At 33.2% G+C, this 21,921-nt stretch overlaps 2 protein-coding genes across 2 annotated transcripts; one reads left to right on the forward strand and one right to left on the reverse strand.

Moving 5' to 3' along the window:
- Positions 1–46: 46 nt before the first annotated feature.
- On the reverse strand, positions 47–12,228 carry LOC112716966 (E3 ubiquitin-protein ligase KEG). Its single transcript, XM_025769043.3, has 16 exons — positions 10,987–12,228; positions 9,761–10,123; positions 9,436–9,666; positions 9,142–9,273; positions 8,727–9,063; positions 8,468–8,625; positions 6,326–6,483; positions 5,588–5,709; positions 5,309–5,443; positions 4,585–4,709; positions 4,294–4,398; positions 3,947–4,180; positions 2,608–2,941; positions 2,327–2,515; positions 1,906–2,211; positions 47–1,685 (listed from the first exon to the last, which is right to left on the reverse strand). Exons 1-16 carry the CDS (start codon positions 11,754–11,756, stop codon positions 471–473), a joined length of 4,914 nt encoding a protein of 1,637 aa, XP_025624828.1. The 5' UTR covers positions 11,757–12,228; the 3' UTR covers positions 47–470.
- A 4,237-nt stretch (positions 12,229–16,465) lies between these two features.
- On the forward strand, positions 16,466–21,769 carry LOC112716969 (metal tolerance protein 9). Its single transcript, XM_025769045.2, has 6 exons — positions 16,466–16,689; positions 17,512–17,624; positions 19,081–19,326; positions 20,638–20,718; positions 20,797–21,027; positions 21,238–21,769. The coding sequence occupies exons 1-6, from the start codon at positions 16,470–16,472 to the stop codon at positions 21,583–21,585; spliced, it is 1,239 nt and encodes a 412-aa protein (XP_025624830.1). The 5' UTR covers positions 16,466–16,469; the 3' UTR covers positions 21,586–21,769.
- Positions 21,770–21,921: the final 152 nt, after the last annotated feature.

Genomic DNA, 21,921 nt, shown 5'->3' on the forward strand with positions numbered 1-21,921 from the left:
GGTGGGAACGCTTTAAAAATTAGAAAATGGTGATTAATAACCAAGAGACTCTGTAACAAGCAATTATATTCGAGAATATGCAACTGCATAGAGGTGAGTCAAAAAATGCATTAAGTTGTGAGTATGATTTGTACAACAATATCAAATAAACATATATATATTTATAAATATACACCTCAAAATCTGGGACTACAGACTTATATGTGAGTAATGAATATAAATGGGGCCATATGCCGAAATTTGCTCTCCATATATAGGTCAAAAGGCAACCAACTTTCCCTGCACAAATCCTATCCAACTGCATTCCAATATTTAGAGAAAAAGGTCCCATGATGAGAACCACCATCTGAAATAGCAGCAAGAATAAAGCTTTCTGCATAAGCTCAGGCCCTGAAAAAGCATAGCCTAAGGAGCTGAATGTGAAAATCATGTTAAATACAAGCTTCCATTTTCCTAAAGTAGCAACCATATCAGTTTCCATCAAGGGCAACATCAGCAGGGTCCCCAATCCAAGGCCTACCTTCCCTCCACCGGAACTTTATTCTCAGTTTGCCGTTTGCGTCTACTCCTACCACCTGTCCCTTGCTTGCATGCGTTTCCATTCCCCATCCCCAGCGCGGTGCCACGAGTCCATCTCTAATTTTTACCTTGTCCCCCACTTTGAATGGTCTAACCCTTTCCATTTCCCATGCCTTGCAAAGCCAGAGTCTCTCCATAAAGCAGAATGCCACCCACAGATCTCCATCTTCCATCCGGTGCACCACTCCAATGCTCGAGTGACTCACCTCTCCCCACTGGTGGATTGGGGTTGAAACTGACGCTTTAACTTTTACCCAGTCTCCGATACGAAGCTCCCTCTCTTCCACCACCTCCACTTCTGATGGGTCCAGCATCCATGTCTTCGATCCGGCTGGAGTGTATATTCGGAGCTTTCCATCAGCATCGATTGCTTGTATGGTTCCAATACTAGCATGGGTGTGCCCTGACCAACCAAATCTTGGTTGCTTTATACATTGCTTAACTCTAACTTTCTGTCCAACAAAGAGTTTGTCAACTCTTTCGAGATGGGAGGTTGGTCCTACCCACTTTTCTTGCTCCCCACAAAAGCCAACATAAGTGCTTCTGTCTGAGTCGTCTTGTTCATACCCTATTCCATGTACAACACCAATACTACCCGGTGCAATCGATTTCCAACTATTTGCATTATCCTTCAACCTCACCCATTCTCCAACTTCGAACATTGGTTCAATCTGTAGATCTGAAGGATCTCCTCTCCATAATGCTGACAAGCCAAAGAAAACAACCCTAACTTCGCCATCAGCGTGAATGCTGGTTATAACACCCTGAGATTCAGGCTGAGCTCCTCTCCAACCCCACCTTGGTTCAACCAGACCATTTCGAAATCTAACATATTGCCCAATTTTGAAGCTGGGAACCTTTTCAACATCTGTGTAATGAGCGATCCACTTCCCTTTACGGAAACAACAAGCCAACTCCAAGTATCCAGAATCCTGTACACTATGCACAACAGCTAAACTTTCCCTTCCGACAGTATTCCAGTCATAACTTGGTCTATTCCCCAAGCTTGGTTTAGAGCGTACCCAATCCCCAACTTCAAATCCAGGAAGTCGTTCTGCATCTCCAGGAGAAACTTTCCACAAGCTTTGCCTACCAGTGACTTTCAACTACAAAAGAAAAAAGAATCATTAAATCACTTATTTTGTCTCAAGATGAAATACAATAACTGAACAGAAATGTTTTCACCCTTAAGTGAACTGAGTCTATATAAAAGCTACCCAGATGAAAGCTATCAACAAGGCAATTTTTATATAGCTCTGTAAGTAAAATTAGGACGGTATTAATCTCATGCAAAAATTAGAAAAGAAAACAATGTAGTACACTTACATTAAGAGCACCATCCATGTCAATTCTTGCTATTTTCCCAACAGTAGCTGGTGATTCATTTGACCATCCAAGTCGTGGCTGAGAAACAGATGGCATCACGTGAATTTCTTGTCCCACCTCAAAAGGAGGAACTTTCTCCACATCAGTTACTGAACAAGAAAAAGGCTTGCTTCTGAAGCAAAAGGCGACACCCATATCACCATCTTCCTCCAAGCTATGGATTACCCCAATACTGTTCCTGTTAGTATCCTCCCATCCATACTTTGGAGCAGGAACTGAAGCTTTCACTCTGACCCAATCTCCAACCTGCCCATGGACAAATTAGCAAGTTAAGAAGAGCAAGACAATAAGGCATCTCACAGCAAAAATATGAAGGCAACAATTATAAATGGCAGCCAAATGATAAATATCGAATTTGCACCTTGAAATCTTCCACCTTCTCCATATCAGATGGATCAGCTTGCCATGGTATGGGTCGGTTTGGTATTTCAATTATTAGGAGACCATCATTCTCAATCTCGCTTATCCTTCCAACACTATGATGTGTCTCACCACCCCAAGCATATCTAGGTTCTGCAACAGAACGCTTCACACAGACGCGATCACCAATCTGTAAGATAAAAAAGCTTATTAATATATAAATCTAGTGATTAGATAAGGAGAATACTGTCTTCGGAAAAAATTAATTCACACTCTGCTCACCCTAAAAGGAGCAACATGCTCCACCTCCTCTGGTTCACAATGCCATGGATTTGGAAGATAGCTGAGTTCTATTAATAGACTACTGTCTGGTCTGATACAATATACAATGCCAATGCTTCCAGGTGTAACGGATCCTAATCCATGTTTAGCTGATGTAAGAGTAGGACGAATCCGAACCCAGTCTCCAACCTTGAATTCCTCAACCCGTTCCATCTCTGCAGGGTCAGCTTTCCATCCCCTTGATGCTCCAGGGAACCCAACACGGAGAATTCCATCATCATCAACACATAACACTGTTCCAATGCTGTCACGTGACTGCCCACGCCAACCAAACCTAGCAGACAAATAGCCATCAATGTCAAAGACAAATGCAAAATCATCAAGATTGCAAGTATACCATGCACAAGACACTAGTTAACATAATTTATGGTCAAGCATTGGTTGTCGTTTTTGCTCTTTTTCCTTTCTCCTAGGGTTCTTTTTGGTTTTGTTTAGGTGCCGGGGAGAAGTCCAAGAACAGACTATCATACAGAGTATACAAAAGTGAATAATACTAGTACAAAGAAGGCCTTAAAAATGTCCTCTGCCAACCTATTTTAATATCTTTCTTCCAGGATATTATTTTGCCTCCTATTAGGCAGACTTTACTAATCAACACTTTCAGGAAGATTACGACAGCTCCTGGCTGACTAGCTCATCTTGGGTCGACAGAAACTTCCTTTTCCAAGTCTAAGCCCCAATCACTAACTGATACCAAGATATCAGTATCATATTTTAGATGCTCGGAGCAATTATCTCTCTTTTTAATTATTAGACAGTAGCTTTGACAGCTTGAAAATGCAAATTGTAGTAAATCTTCTATGTAATGAGAAATCAACAAACTTGGCATAGGAAGATTTTGGGAGAAACAAACAACCCTGGGGAAGTCCAATTTGCTAGCATGAATGATTCCATTTGGTAGTATCATTATGCTACCCTTTCAGCTTATTTAGAACAGTCATGTCTATATGACCTCATTTTGTGCTTGGGAAACAAGTTCTATAACTGATGGTAATTTTCTATTCGTTTAATATATTTCCCATCTCTTCACATTTTTCCTTAGAAAAAAGAGAATCATTGATTCCTGAATTTGGAGGAGCTATGCCCGATGCTTTTGACAAAGGCATACTAGAAAAGAAATGTATAAGCAGAGAAGATATTCTCCAACAGACAACGGAGCACTGCAAAATATGTAGGTATTTAATGCAGATCCAACAAAACACCCAAAATATAGACATAACAATGAAATCATAAATTTATACAAAAATTTTTACCGTGTAGCACTCGTACAAAATCATACCTGGGCTCTTTCACATCTTCTTTCAACTGTACATGTTGCCCTCGGTCTAATGGAATGAGTTTTACAATTTCATTTGCCAAAACATGAACTTCTCCAGAGCAAAATGAAACAATGAGATTATCACGATCTTGAATACTTTGCACAAATCCAACACTCTTTGGTCTAGCACCTTGCCACCCATAGGTAGGAGCTGTGACAGTTCTTTTAAATTTCACCCAGTCTCCCACTTCAAATCTAAATACAGCCAATGACAAACAAATTTTAGTGCATAGAAGTCACATGGTAGAAAATAAATAGTTAAATACCAATGAAAAGAAAATTAGCTGGAAATGATGTCTTATGCTCACATTGTAGGAGAAAGATGAACTCCTCTATTCATGAGTGCCTCCATCAGATCTTCAGATATCCATTCTCGGGGAAGGGCCTCCAAGATGTCACGTAGTGTCTTGCCACTGTCACAAAACATAACCCTCTCAGTCACAGTAGAGCATTCCAGTTGAATGTGCTTAATGTTATTATGGAATAGCAACAATCAACAGTTAAACAGAGTTACAAATGCAAAAATAGATATTAAGATGTGTACATACTACGTAACAAAAAAAGGTAGAACTAACTGAAAATGCAATGCCTAGACGTACCTGTGGTTTCTGACTTCAATATCAGCATCGGAATTCCTTAGCATAACAATGAGCCAGTCAAGATTTTCACGTATCATTTTGGCTGTCTCTGCTGCTATATGGAAAGCATTGTCACCATCATCATCCTGAAATAATATTGAATTAGAACCTTAAATGGCAAGGCCATAAGGGTGAAGCCACCATCCCAAAGAATGGAAATCATCATCCTCAAATTGTTTCTTGACAACAAATAACATTCAATCATGAAGAGGGTTGAAGCAGAAACTGAACTCAGCAATTAGTAAGTCATATAACTATATAAAAAAAGGGCAGCCCAGTGTACAAGCATCCGGCATTAACACAGGGTCCGGGAAAGGGCCGTACTCAAAGGGTGTAATGTACGCAACCTAACCTAATAATTACATCAGTAGCTGTTTCCACGGCAACCCGTGACCTTGAGGTTGAGGTCACACAGAGACAACTCAACCGTTGCTCCAAGGCTCCCCTTGAAGTTGTATAAATATATAATATAGATAAATAGATCATTATTGTATAACTACATAGTAAATCAGAAAGCAGAAGTGAAAGCAAAAAATGAAATAAAGATGTTCGTTTAGCAATTGCATGTGATCTTCATTTAGCAAATTATAAAACCACCAGAGATCAGTATTACTATGTCATCATAATAATGATTATATTTAATTTGTGTTGATGAAACTGCAGGAATGGAAACTTAAATAAGAACCTGCAAATTGTAATCTGCCCCAGCAGCTAGAAGCAGTCCAACAGATGCCTTTGCACCCCTAGCTAATGCCAAGTGAAGAGGTATACTGTTGTGTATATTGCAAATGTTCACATCAACTCCAGCAGCAAGAATGACCTACTCCACCCAGAAAGAGAAGGGGGGGGGGGGGGGAATTAATATTAATTAAATGCTAACGTAGAACATGACCAAATGTGCATACTGCAGCCCCAACAGATAAAGGGATACTTAATTATTTTAGTCAAGAAGTGCTTCAAATACCTTGACCAAGTCCACATCATTTGTCATAGCAGCTGTATGCAAAGCTGTCCTCCCATTCTGTGAATCTTGAGCAGACGGATCCGCTCCTGCCGCAAGCAGTATCCGCACCAATTCTCTCCCTTCTATATTTGGCATGAGCAAACACCATAATGAGTTTAAGCAGTAACACTCAAATTTGAAGATGTTGAGGGATAAATAGAACAGAAGAATTATGTAATTTGAAGAGAATTGTACTTATTGCATGTTGAAAATTTTGAAATATGAAATAGCAAGACAAACAAGTAAGGCTCACAAAATTGTAGCTTTATGCAGGTTTTGCGATTTTTAGGAGTACTTGGGAGAAGCAGAATAATTGCATCTTTCAGGAAGATGATTATATAAACGGCCACCCTTCGATGATTGGCCAATGGTTTTTTTCATATTGCCATTTGAGATTGGGAACCTTTGCTACATTCTTTTTAATTTACTTAGAGATACATTTGCTGCTCTTAATTTTATCTGCTCTGGAGGATCTATTACCCTCCCTCTGGTTTTCACTTCCTTTCTGTCTAAGCTTAAACATAGATGTAGTTTAACCTCTTATCCCTTGGTTTTCATTGGCATCAACTAAATAAATCTATTACAAGGAAAATTAAACCGCTTTTGCAGCCAAGAAACAGATTTAACTAGAAAACAACATGCACTGTATCAAAACATAGCCAAATGACAAAATCATCATCGCAATGAACTTTTGAATACCGCTTTCATGATCTTTCTTAGAAGCTGCTGCCATGCACAAGGCAGTTCCAATTGGGCTCGGTATGTCAATTGCTTCAGCAATCTCATCTGAAGTTGCAACTTCCACCCATCGCTTCACAACAGCAACATTCCATGTTGCCACGCACAAGTGTAGCGGTCTGCAACACCAAAGTAAAACCGAGTCATCATATCTGTAAATTAGAGAAAATAATATATCCATTCAATAACAATGCAATTCTTATTCTTAAGACTCTGGGCCTAACTCTACCAAAAAAGCTAGCTCAAAGGAGGAGAAGATAAAACTCTTTCATGTAGACTATTTATTTCTCATATCCTTAAGCATTGAGCAATGAGACTTCACACTCCAACCATGGCTCACTTAAGTGAGGGTACAATCTCATAGCAAATGACAAATTACGTTATACTTAACTATGAGCATTGACCATTATAGCTTTTAAAATGTAAAATTACATGAAATATGATAGACCTAAAGATGTGATTCCCAGATTTTGTGAGATTAACACTGAGGAGCAGTAGTTCCAAATCTGCTTCGTTTTACTTTATTAACATAAATCATAAATGATTTCTTAGCAATTCTTTTGATTTCATCATACCGGTTTGTAAATATTGAGAAACTGAAATCCTTACTGAATATGATAAAAACTGATCTTTAATATTCAAATAGGGATCAAGAAAAGGTCATCTTTTGCTATTTGCTTTCCCATGAACAATAGGATAATGTTAATATAACAAGGACCGCAGTGCAAAGACAAACAAAAGTTGGATAGAAGTCCAAGCTCCATAAAAACAATGACAATATTTATTGGCATGTTCTGATGAATATATCTATAATCAATTAACTAGAGTCTACCATAAAAGGAAAAGTAAATCAAATATAAATGATAACATATTTTCAATTACTTTATCCAAAGCAAAACACATTACCAGGGTGCAAATGAGAAAGAACTGTATTGATCTACTCTCTAGATACAGAAGGATCTTTAAATTAAGTAATAATCACGTTATTTTCAGTACGAGTAATTGTAAATTTTATTTTATGATGGAACATGTAACAGCAAATATGATTCCTCTGAAAATTAGTGATATCCGTTCACTTTACCATGTATTTTTGGACAAGCTTAATTTTTGTTCAGAGAGGCTTATGTTTGATAATGAAATACAAGAACATGTCAAGCTGGAAATGTGTTTCTGGAGACAAAGACAATAAAACCCTTGTGATCAAATAACAGACCAATAGAAGATCATATAATGTTTTCCTTATTTTACTTTCTACTCAACAAAGGTAAGAGGCAAAACTCTCAATAAAACTATACAACCAGAAAGAATACAGTCCTGGAAACATGGGACGACAATTAAACTTGATTAATGCAGAGGACACAATGTTCAGGAAAGTGGGCGTGCCAGTTTGCTCATAGCCTCATATAATACAGTACATACAGCAATCAAGCCTTAACGCTTTTGGGGGGATCTATAATTTCTTGGAATAAAGATAATTAATAGAATTATGAACAACAAATTACAATTTGCATTCAAAACACATTTTCATCCCGCTAGTACATTATATAGAAGGAATATACAAGTTTATGATAGTATAATGTGCCAGTTATGTAGAAGTTACCATACAATCTTTAGTATGACCTGAAAATTTTTCATCAAATGTAAAAGGAAATCACATTGATGATGAGATGAAAAGAATAAACTCTTATGTATTTTGTTGATGATCAGCTTCAAACATATGATGAACTTACAGAAATATTTCTCTACAGTCTATCCTGTTGCCATTCATGTTATCAATTACACGGGCGATAATAATGAAAATATGCCATAAAATATCCCACCCCTTTGAGCTGCATGGAGGTGCAAGCCCATGGAAGGATTGAAAACAACAAACACTATATTGATCTTTTGCTTCCTTTTTGCTTTTGAATGGAGGATCCTTTATCCCCCCAGCCCACCTTGTAATATTCTTCTCCCCTCTTATTGATATTCTTCCTTTATCACAAGATATTTCCCAATAGTTTAAGATCAATGATTGTGTACATCCATACTGCTTGGACCAATTGGCAGTTGGAACACAAATTCAAAGGTAAAAAATAAATTTTAAGATAAGTATATACTCACGTCAGGTTCTTTGAGTTCATAATGGCCATTGATCTACAGCCTCCATTTTCTAATATTACAATGGCACAGTCTGTATACTTCTTAGCAACTGCCCTATGCAATACAGATTCTCCTTCATCATCCACTGCATTAGGATCAGCTCCAGCTAATAGTAGTTCCTGTTATTTTTACATACAAATGAGTGATTAGTGACAAATATAGCTCTACTAAAATACATCAGAAACATATGAGACCTGAGTATGATCCAAGTAAGACATACTCGCATACAATCTGGTTGTCCATGATAAGCACAAACATGAGCGACAGATGGGCCCAAGCCATCCCTCAGTCTTGATGTCACATTAGCATTTCTTTTGATGAGGCAACGAACACAATCTGGAGAGCCAGCTGCTAAAGCAAAAACAAGAGGAGGATCTCCATCTTTGTCCAAGACATCAACATTAGCCTCTTTATACTCCAAAATGGCCTCGACAAGCTCTGCACTTCCACGCCTACAAGCTAAGTGAAGAGCTGTTTGCCCATCAACATTTTGAGATTCCAGTAGAGAAGATATGTAATCGCTGCCATTTTCTGATGCAGCCTTCGCAAGAAGATCTCTGTAAAAGAAAATAAATGAAATGATCAAATTTAAACAAAAGAAAGCTCAAGCAGGATGATTTGTTATGCCAACTAACCTAACTCCTGCGGCATCCCCTTCAGACACAAAGCGGTGAAGATGGTTTGGGTTTGGCATTTCTTGAGGGACATCTAATTCAGGGGCTGGGGTTGGTTCAGTAACATTAGACACAGAGCGTTTGACAAAGTCACTGTATCCAGAGAAACATATAACATTGCATAAGAGAACCAGTTTACAAAACAAAATGACAAGAAGTCCATTCAGCTGAGCTCATTCCTGGTGAAGCTCATATAGTCATATTTGCTTATTAAGAATATAAAAAGCCACCTTGATAATAACTTAAAAGACTTACTTATCAGGGCTTGCAGGAGGGCTGCGCGGTATTTCCTGCAAATGGCGGAGAAATATTGCTAACATTGCATTAAATGTAGGCCTTTTAGATGGCTTGAATTGCAAGCACTCTCCAATCATCTTCCACAATTCCCTTGGAATTCCACCACCAACTACACTGGCATACTGTGGAGGAAGTCTCTTGGCTTTAACAACTGAACGATAAATTTCTTCTGCACTTAAGCCAGCCCAACTGCACAAGCATATATTTAAACTATGAAATTCTAGAAAAGAGAATACAAAAGAAGATAATGAAGTTTATGTAAAGAATGAATTGCTCCACGTACGGAATGGCACCCGTGCACATCTCAACCAATGTACAACCAAAACTCCATGCATCTGACTCGGGAGATATACCTATTGCATCATCCCAGAAAATATTTAGTGACTTCTTCCCAGGTTCCCAAGCCTCGGGTGCTGTATAATGTGGACTGAGCATTATACATTCCATACAAGAGTGGATCTTTGAGGAGTCACACTCCGGCCGCGCCTTCCAACAGGAAGGCTTCTTTAAAATTGTAGCAAGTCCATAATCAGAAACTACAGCGTGACCATTTGAATCAAGAAGAAGATTGGAAGGTTTTAAATTCATGCAAACGACACCAGCAGCATGAAGCTCAACAACCCCTCTTGCAATGTCTGCTCCATATCTGCATTTGGCAATCTCAGTGTTAGCTATCACAGAAACTCAAGTGCCACACGGGTTAACTCATAAAGTCAAAATGACTATTAGTCTCACAATAAGAAAAAGCGAAATCAAAGATAAAATTGTTCTAATGAGTTATTTTCTAGAGTATTTCACAAAAATATAATCAAGTATATATCTATTTATGGTATGCTTTCTGGATAACCTAGATGAATATACAAAACAGAAATACAGCGATAGAATACATAAATTAAGTCATTCTGATTTAGCCGGCTTTGGCGTCACCTATGGCCAAGATACAATTTGCCTCCAAACAAACATAAGTAACCAACTGACAGATTGCATTATCTCAAAAATTTAACAAGAATGCAGTGCAACATACATATTAATTATACCAGTGAGATTACCATAATAATCATCATGGTTTTAAATTATTAATCAATATCACGGATTAACAGTCATGGCATTAGCACCAATGGCATCGCCACACAGTCAACCTACAAGTGTCAGAAAATCCATTCCTGAGAGAAACCGCAACATAATGGCATTGCCGCGTTGTAGGAAACTGCGGCGCCCACCGCCCACCGCCCACCACAATATACTCGGCAACCAATCATGGATACATACAACACAATTCAAACACATCAAACAAATGTGCTGAGGAAATTAACCTAACTACTGAAACACAATCATTACTACCCCCAACTTATCACCTAGTCATTACCAAGTCAAAACAAATTCCTAGCAACTAGTTTTATCATAGAAACCGTGAAAAGCAAAAAAAATAGTTACTAAATCTGAATATAGAACAACAAAAACAAGAGAACAAAGTTATGCCAAAAGAATAAAACATAAAAAATCCAAAACCTTAGGACTTGTTCCAAAGTGAGCCTGCCCTCATTTCTCTGCATCTCAGACTGAACCGATCCATAGCACCTATCCATCACAAGGCACAAGCTCTCTTCATGCTTCATTGCTCCATGGAAAGTGCACACGTTCCTGCACCACATCGAAGCTCTCCGCAAATTCTCGAGATTCCCCTGAATCCACTCCAAATCCATCCCCTCCATCACCGCCACCTTCTTAACCGCCACCTGGTGCCGGCACCGTCCTCCGCTTCCTCCGATCACCGCCGTCCACATCTCAACACCAGCTCTCCTCCCCTCCCCAATCCGCCGCACCAGCTTCAAGTCCGGGTGCGCTCCGACCTCGATCACCGGCTCGCACCCGCCGGAGCTCGACGTCTGCGACGCTCTGCTGCACCGCCGCCGCCGCTTCTCCTCGTCATCACCGTCATAATCGTCCTCATCGTCCCCGCTTCCGCCACCGTCCTCATCCTCGTCATCGTCGTCGGTGTAGTCGCAGTCGAAATTCGAGCCTCCAGCAGCACCTCGAGCTCCGGCGGCGGCGGAGTGGATGAGTGCCAAAACAGCGTAATTCTTTCGCAGAGCCTGTACGGAGTTCCCGACGGTTGACACGTGGCGGCATCGTGGACATGTGAGCGTTGCGTCGGGCGATGCAGAGAACATTCTAGAAAGGCACTCTTTGCAGAATCCGTGTCCACATTGGAGCAGCAGCGGAACTCGCTCCTCCTCGTTGTACCGCGTTTGGCAAACCGAACAGCAAGGGATTTTCATTTCCTTTAAGCTTCCGCTGTGTGCCAAACAAGGCCTTAAGTCGAAACAGAAAAAAGGAGTTTGATCCGATTGAAGTGAGAGGGATCTAATTGAAGTTGCGAATGTTAGATCGATCCGTTAAGCAAAGTGATGAATTAGGCTAATGATGAAGCAAATCTAGAGAGAGAAAGCAACAAACAAAAAGGGTTTTGAAACGAACAAGAGAGAGTGAGTTATGAGGGAGATTTTCGTACTTAGAGATCAATGAAACTTTCTCCTTTCCCTTTTCTTTATTGTTTTTTTAATTTTATTTTATAGGTGGGTGGGAAGGACCGGAAGGCACTGATGTTGTTGTGTTCTTATGCTTATGGCTTTGTGGACAAGTACCCTAAAATTCTTTCATTGCTTCATTCATAATACAAGTGGAATTTCTTGATTTAGGATATTTTATAGGTGTAAATACTTAGATATTGGGAATTAGAATTCGGTAAAAAAAAAATACGGTATATGATCAATTTTTTTGTAATTAAGTCAAATCAAGTTATACAAATTTAATAAAAAAAAGATATGGGTATATGTTTTTTTTTTTTTTACTTTTTCAACATAAAAATTTTATAAAAAAATACAAAAATTTATTCACATAAAATAGATATTTTTATATACAATATATAAATTTTTATAAAAATACAAATTTATTGATATATTATAAAAAAAATAGTATAAATAGCATAAAAAATTTTATAACGCATAAATTTTTACCATGAATATAATTTATTAGTTTGGTGAATTAATATTTTAAACATGTGATTTTTTAAAAAAATTTATGTTCTATATATAAAAAATTTCTATATACCAAAATTGATATCCTATATGTATTTTATTAGTTACGAAATGATCATTTTGGTGATGTACAATGGGCTACTGAGTTACAAAATGAATATTTTGGAGTTCACCAAAAATCGAACTCTTAACTTTTTTGAATCTAGTGTTCTAATACCGTATTATGATATCACTCATTCCAAAAGTTTCAACTCATGAAAAAAGGTAACACTAATGATGATATCTCTAATACTCTATAAACCTCCATTGTATACATTGTACAAATATTTTATTGACTCTTTATAGAAAAAGGGGGTTTCAACTTGATTAATTATTAGTTTAAAAAATTTAAATACCTAATTTTATTGTAAAAAAATATTCTGTGATCGGTTGTTTATTCATAAGTAAATAAAATATAATAAAGAGATTAATCATTACATTTGAGAGAAAATATTTTTGAGAAACCAAAAATATAGATTGATATTAGTTTAATTTTGTAGTTTTTGAGAATATTTTATATAGATAAATATTAAAAATTCAGATTTGAAAATTTAAATTCCGTATGAAAAATATTTTTTAATCGGCTATTTGTTTTTAAGTAAATAATATATATGTTATTTAGATTTTTTTTATTAATAGTAGATATAGAGTTATTTATTATTTTTTTAATAAGAGTACATAAAAAATATATAACATATAAAATGTAATAACTTAATAGATATTTTTAAGAGAGATTTTTTATTCTTTTCAACATTGAGAATAATTTTTTTTGTTTCGAAGACAAAAATAAAGAACAAATTGAATAGAAAATGCTGCATTGATCCTTTTATAAGCCCGTAAGCTCCAAATTCGGTATTCCTTCTACAGTTATAGTATCCTAATTTTCAGCATATAATTCCTAATAATTAACTTTTTAACTGCGAATTTACACTTTAAAAACATTAATAGGAATCAATTCAGATGTCAAAAAATCAATATATTTTGTCACACATATATTTTGTCATACATTGTCCATCTTCGTCTTTCTCCGTGACTGTGTACTTGTTAAGACTTACCTTGCCATAACCTTTGTCCGCCCACCCTAATTTCCATAAATTTTTTACTATATAATATTCTTCCCATTTTTTCTTTAATCATTTTCCTTTCTCGACCAATCACCAAAACATTATGGGCATATTCAGCATTCTGAATAGCTTTTGGATCACCATCATATATAGCATCAGGTTCTAAAAAAAGAAAATTCTCTTAGTTTCCGATGCTTTCTATATATCTAACACACCACTTCACCTTTTCTAAACTTATATTTAGCCTCTCTCTTAATTGTATTTAGTTGCTTTTTTGCTAAAAGGGACAAGTTTCCTAACTAACACATCCATTCTTAAAGGTTCAGAGGAAAGCAAAATAATCCTCATTGCAACAACTCAGTTCAGACTTAGAAACTCCAAAGGGACAACCAGTTAGCCATTCACATTACTAATAATTTTATCTTTTATAAAAGAACCAATCACATTAAAAACTGTGACATCGTTTTAAAGACCAACTAATATTTTTAAGATAGAATTGTTATATTTATACAATTCTAATTTGCGGGAGAGTGTTACTTATATTTTTTTATCAATAATTGATATAGGCTTATTTGTTATATTTTTTGTGGGAATACATACAGAGTACGTAGTATATAAAATGTAATAAATATTTTTAAGAGAATTTTTTATTCTCTTCAACAATAAAAATAACTTATTTTTCTTTTTTTATCTCTTTTAGTTCATCAAATCATCAATATCACAGTTTGAACAACTTAAAACATAAAATTTTTTTAATATAATAAAAAAATAATTACTGTATTCAACAATAAAACTAAAATATGGATTAAAATTCATTTAATATTTTAGTTTTAAGAATATTTTATAAGAGTAAATATTAGATATTCGAAATTCGAATTGAATATGAAAAATATTTCGTTATCAACTACTTCTTCTTTAAGTATATATATAGTAAAAAGATTACTCCACCGTACAGAAGAATAAATACTCTTGAGAAAAAAAATATATAAATTGATGCTTATTTGACTTCTCCATATCTATGTGTTACAAACGACTAGATAATTTTCTTCTTTAATTGTATCTATTTTTAAACTTCAATGAATTAAAATAATTTTTATTTTTTTATGACCAATTTTAATCATTTAAATGACTAATTTAAATTGATATTTATTATATAAAAAAATTAATTTAACTCAAATAACTCACAAACTAAAATAACACATGAACACCAAAGCCAACGTTTACGTATTTTATAGATATACTCTCAACTTGTTTAGATGTTTCTTTTTTTTTTTTACTTTGTCTTTATGCAGAGAAAATTTGTTAGTAAGTGAACATTCATATTTGATTTATTAATTATACTTTGAATGTTATAGGTCTATTGTTATTTTTAATTTAAATATAGAAAAATTAATAAAATTAAAAAAAAACTTCAAAAGGAAACATATTACTTAAATGAAACAAAAATATTAAAATATTTAAGAAGTTAATTAATTTTAATTAATTTAAGTTTGAAATTATGAATGATATGGTATTCAGTTTGATGTCAAATAGAAACTAAAATGTTAATGGAACATGGCTATGGTGCACTGTGCAAAGATGAAGAGAAATTGGTGAATTAATTTTGGCCTATTTTATAATTTTGGGGAATTTTGGGAACTCTATGGATTTAACCTTTCCTTAATGTTGTGGGTATTTATGTAATTAGGGACTTTTGTTGGAGTTGTAGTTAAATAATGAGAATGAAGTTCATGGACCATAGTGAAATTTCTCGATTTTTATATTTAAATTTTTAAATATTCACAAGAAAATCTAACTAATAATATATTAAAAAGTGAAAAAATAGAACACTATGAAAGAGATAACAAAAATCCTAATAGAAGACACCTAAAAATCCTAATTTCTCTATTATTATTATTATTATTATTATTATTATTATTTACAATTTGGTTGAGTCCCAAACATTTCATCACATCAGCAACATTCCTACTAGTTTGGACAATGATTTGACTTTTTTTTTAAATTACCTTGATAAAAAAAACTTTTAATAATTAAGATAAGATTTTTAAAAATGTAAAATTATTATGTGAATTACACGTTTGTTAATAATCATAATTTAATTAATAGTTATAGATTAAATGTACAAAATAAAATATCAATTTAGATATATAGAAATTAAATATCTTTTTTTTTCTTTTTACAAATCTTATTTGTGTGTGAACCACACGTATATTATATATTTAAGGAAATTAGTAATCTATCCTAAGTGGATTATTCCATTCATATGAATAACTAGACTAATTTAGAAAGTGGATTGGGTATGTTATAGTTTATAACCGATGATGTGGTTGATCAAGCTAAGCATGCATTCTCCATGCTTCCTTTATTACCACTTATTAGTTTATAATTAATTTATAGTGAAAAGTGAGATAGAGTTAATTTTATGTGAAGTTGATAATTGATGAGAATTATTCGTCAAATGATTTTACAGGTTTAACTAAATTATTATCTAACGGTTCTCAATTATCAACTTCATATAAAAGCAACAGTATATAATTTTTCATCATAATTTATAAAATATTGTATACAGTTTAATTATTTTTGCTATGTAGCGTTACTTAATTGGATGCACATATAAAATTATTTTACATTAACAGTATATTAAAATTAAATTAATTTATATATACCATAAATCTTGATGTAGCATTCTCCATGCATTCTTGGTTACTTTTGATTTATATATTTATATGAAAAGTAATAAAGTCATAAATAAAGTACAAGAGAAAGAAGCCATTTACCTATATTTGACTTTTCTAATTTCTATAAATATATGAATAGAAATTTGCAAAGGTCATAAGCAATAACGTGCAAAATGGAGAGAGAGAATAATAATAATGATAAGAAGAAGAATGGAAGTAGTAGCAGTGAAGAATGTTCAAACTATAGAATGGAGCTTCTTTCTCCAGAGGCAACTGCTGAGAATGTTTCAATGGCAAGACAACCTTCATGGAGGATCAACATGGATCAATATCGATTACCACAGAGGAACATCATCGACTCTCGTTTTGGTCTTTCTTTACTACTTGCATTAAGTACAATACTGAACCCTTGTATATTTTTACTAATCTTTTTTTTTATTCTAATTATTAATATTACAAGTGTGAAGAGTAGTGTATGAAATTAGTCTCACATTCAAAGAAATAAGAAAAGAAGAGTAGTAAGGATATTATAAGATGAAAGACACCTTAATTTACTATTTTAAAATTTTTAAATTGAAAGTGGTGTCTTCTCATTTTATATTTTTTTCTTTGATTTCTTTTCGAAATCTCTCAGGTGGTTGCCTCACAGTAACCTGACACTAATTTTTTTTAAAATTTAAAATGTTTAAAATTTATTAGCATTAAAAATTTATAGTATTTTTAGATTTAGAATAAAAATTTATTAATATCAAAAAATTAGTTGATATTGATCTAAAAAATTTGGCTTTCTAAATAAACTTTTTTCTTAATAAGTCTTTTATATTCACCTAAAACTTTACCTATTTTACGAATACTAAAATTTCGTTTAATCCTTATTTATTTATTCATTCATTCATTTTTTGTTTTCATATTTACTATTTATTAATACTAGTGTAATAGTATTAAGATGTCTATCAATTTACTTTTTTATAAATTAAATATGGACAATGGTAGTAATAATAAAATTTTAAATTTAACCAAGATGATAAGTATGCTATATGTAAAAAAAAAAAAAATCATGGATTCAATTTTGAGTTAACAAAATATTTTTTTAATTATATATGATAACCGCCATTTTAGAAAAGAAAATTTATACATCTATTTTTTTATATATCCCATTATATATAATAGATTTTTGTTTATGAAATTTTCATGTCTGAAAAATGAAAATTGTAGGGAGACAAAAGAAACTTGAGGAGTACTACAAGAGGCAGGAAAGGCTCCTTAAAGGGTATCAAGAAGTGGATTCATTTACTGACTTGGGAATGTTACCTTCTCAAATGACCAAGGTTTCTTTAACTTCAATTTGAATATTCACCATTTATTTTGTATTTTAGTAAAGTATGAATTAGGTCCTGCAAATTTTAATTTCGGATTAATTAATTTCGGACTAATTAGTTTTTATAGAAAATGAAGTATTAATTCGGTCTTTTATAATAGTAAATAATAAATATATTATGTCATTCTATTAATTTATTATATAAAATTTAGCAATAATACTTATATGTATCATTAATTACTGTTAGGGGTGGAAATAGGCCAGGCGGCCTGCCAGGGGCCTGCAGCCTGGCCTGTGTTTGGCCTGGCCTGGCCTGGCCTGTTATAAAATAGGTACAGGCCTAGGCTCTTTTAAAAGCCTTAATACGTTAATAGGCCAGGCCCAGGCTCACTAATTAGCCTTATAGGCCTGTCAGGCCTGCCTGGGCCTGTTAAAATATAATTAAATATATAAATAATTATTTATTATTAATAAAATTATGAGATATTTTAAATTTATTATATTTTATTATAAATATTTTTGTATATTTTAAATACGTTAAAAGTTTAAATTTTTTTATAAATATTAAATATATGACATATTACATATAAATATTTTTATTAAAAAATAATTTTTTAAATAATATTTTTATTTTTGTAAAAAAAAATTATCAGGCCTTTTAACAGGCTTCAGGCCAGGCCAGGTTGAACAACAGGCCAGGCCTAGTACTTTATAAAGAGTCTGTAACAGGCTGCAGGTCAGGCTCAGGCCAATTAACTGTATAACAGGCCAGGCCTGTTAAGAGCAAAGCCTGGCCTGGCCTGACCTGTTTCCACCCCTTACTGTGACATGTTTATTTATGAAATATCGTCCATAGATAATAATTTTTGAAATTTTTTTTTTACCTATTTTGATAAAATTGTAGTAAATAAAAACTTAAAAAATAATAATATTTTACTGTCTAAAATAACATCATTTTCATGCTCATATGACAATAATAGAATATCCACTATTATAGATAACAAAATATATAGACAACATTATTTAGTTTCACACTATTTATTAACGAAAGAACATATACATATTCATCGTTTATTATCGTAAATGATCTAATTAATTTTTTTTCAATGACTAATTAGTCCAAAATTAAAATCGTTAAAAATCTAATTATCACTTTATGCTAATTTTTTTAGTAAATTTCCAATCTCATTGCCAAGATAAAATCATGTATAGGTATTTAAAAGTGATATTAATATCTGGTTGCTTTTAATTAGTATAAATGAACGACATAATAAATAGACATCATAAAAATATAAATATGTTTGATTGAACTAAAATTTAACTATTTTTTGTATACATAAACAAATTATTAAATACATGTGAGAATATAAAATATATATTAAAAATAAGTTAAACAATAAATATATTTATATACAAACTAAATATATAGTGGTTGATAAACAAAGAAATGTATTTTATATTTTCAGGAGGAGATGAAGGAAGTTGAAAGGAGTGAAAGAGCAGCAATATATGCATCAAACATAGGAAACATGGTGCTGTTTGGTGCAAAAGTGTATGCATCTGTTGAGAGTATGTCACTGGCTGTGATTGCATCAACACTGGACTCACTTTTGGATCTCTTGTCTGGCTTCATACTTTGGTTCACTTCTTACTCTATGAGTAAACCAAACCATCACAAGTACCCTATTGGCAAGAACCGCATGCAACCTGTGGTATGTCTTCTTTAATTTTCTTAGCTTTTATGTTTTTTACGGTATTTCTTAATCCGGTAAGTTAATGACTAATTTATCACAATATCAAACTCATTTAAGGGTTTATTTTTTGCCAATAAATTACTGCATATACAAGATAGGATTCGAAACTCCGACACTTGTTTAAGCGGACTATTTAGCTAACCATCAGACCAATTCAACTTGATTCTTCTATATGCAATATAATACACAAAGTTCAATTGAAATCTATCCAAGATTCCTTAATTATTATGGGGATGTTTTGTAGAGAGGAATTATTTTATGTTTGGAAAAAGATTTGAAAATATATCTGATTGAAATGATACATATTTAAAAGGTCAATAACAAGTGCCATATTTTTTATTAATTAAATAATTTTTTTATTTATTATATTTTATATCAATAGTTTTAATTTAGAGTTTAATATTTAGAATTTAGAATTTAAAATTTAGAGTTTAAAATTTAGAATTCAGAATTCAGAATTTATAAAATACTATATTCATTTTTTGCATTCGCCTTTAGAAATAATTAAACTATTTTCTTTTTACTATAAAGGATTTAAAGGTTGACAATTTTAACCATAAAGTATATAAACTAATTTGATACCCATCAAAATTGAATTAGTTAGACAAAGATATCTATCTAAGGACTAACCCAATATTTGATGGATTAAGCTTTTTTAAAGCATAAAAATTGATAAAGTTTGAAAATGAAAATTTAATCAGTAGCGTTCAAATAAGACAGAAATTATATATTCAATAGTAATTAAATTATTATTTTGTGACTTTATAATATTTCTCACTTAGAGGTTTTTTTTAATATTCGATGGATATTAAGTTAGTCTATGTCTTTCATAATTGGAATTTTCGTCAACAATTAAATTTATATATTAAAAATAAAAAATTATTCTATTTTCGAGTATTTTGTGTTTTTCAAAATAATTTTCACCCAATATTTATATCTAAGTATTCCCGCTTTCTACATGCATGGGATGGGATTGTATTATTCATGTGAAAATGTTTTTTCCCCTTATAAAAAGACAAAATTACACCATATGCTATATATCCATTATTGTGATCCACTTGGTGAAAAAATACAAAATATTTTCCTAAAAGTGCATATATCTGCTAAAACTATTTCCTGTGGCATGATAACGTTGCGGAAATCCTATTAGCAAGAACAAAACAATTAATTCATCTATCAATAATAGGGTTAATAATTAAATTAATCATGGAAAGATTGATTATTCTCTAATTTTATTTTTAAAAAGTATGAATTGTGTGATTTTGATAGGGGATTGTTGTATTTGCATCAGTCATGGCCACTCTTGGATTACAAATATTGTTTGAATCAATTAGGCAAATCATCACCAAGGTACACATCCAAAACATGCTAATTATTCATAACCAAAGTCACTACTCATTACCTACCATAAAATTCATTCACTGACAGACTCAACCAGAGAGGGATCCTGTAAAAGAAAAATGGATGATAGGGATTATGGTGGCAGCATCTTTGGTAAAACTTTTGCTCATGACTTATTGCCAAAGGTTCAAGAATGAAATAATTAGGGCCTATGCTCAAGACCATTTCTTTGATGTCATCACAAACTCTATTGGCTTAGCTGCAGCTGTTCTTGCCATCAAATTCTACTGGTGGATTGACCCTCTTGGGGCTATCTTGGTAAATTCCATACTAATTACTGCAGCTGTTCTTGTGATTTTGATAACCCTAAATACTTGTTTGTTTCACTCTTTTTAGTTTATCGACTCTGTTTAATTATTAATAAACCTAAACGGTGAATGAGATCATTGTTATAAGATGGAGGGAGTAATAATTAAAGTAATTCTCAATTTTGTTCTAATAATTAACATATGTTGAACAATTATGCAGATAGCTATATATACAATCAGCAACTGGGCAAAAACAGTGATGGAGAATGTATGGTCATTGATTGGAAGAACAGCCCCACCAGAGTACATTGCAAAGCTTACATATCTTTGTTGGAACCATGACAAAGAGATCAAGCACATTGACACAATGAGGGCATACAGATATGGTTCCAATTACTTTGTTGAGGTAGACATAGTTGTATCAGAAGAAATGTCACTTAGTCAAGCACATGATATTGGAGAGTCACTTCAGGAAAAGCTTGAGAAATTACCTGAAATTGAGAGGGCATTTGTTCACATTGATTTGAACACCACTCATAAGCTTGAGCATAATCCTAAGGTGGTGTAGCATAGCAAGAAATTGATTAAGCTATATTCAGTGTAATAGTAATGGTGATTACTTATTGATTACTTGGCATAGAATATTACAAGCATTTGCTTCAAAAAATAAATTATGGGTGAAAGAGAATGTAGTGTTAGTTCTTGAAAAACAATTTCTTCAAATGTATGATATGACTTTCAGTTTCTACCAAGCATCCACACAGACAAATGAAATTTCCAACTGCAAGAGAGAGTCACTGTCAACTATCACTAATTTACCCAAACAAAACCAGTATTCATGTAAAGAAAAGATAAACATGCCAAAGGTAATCAAAGAAGTAAAGTTCAATCTTAGTTCGACTCA

This window comes from Arachis hypogaea, chromosome 10, assembly GCF_003086295.3.
Source record: "Arachis hypogaea cultivar Tifrunner chromosome 10, arahy.Tifrunner.gnm2.J5K5, whole genome shotgun sequence".
NCBI classification, from domain to species: domain Eukaryota; kingdom Viridiplantae; phylum Streptophyta; class Magnoliopsida; order Fabales; family Fabaceae; genus Arachis; species Arachis hypogaea.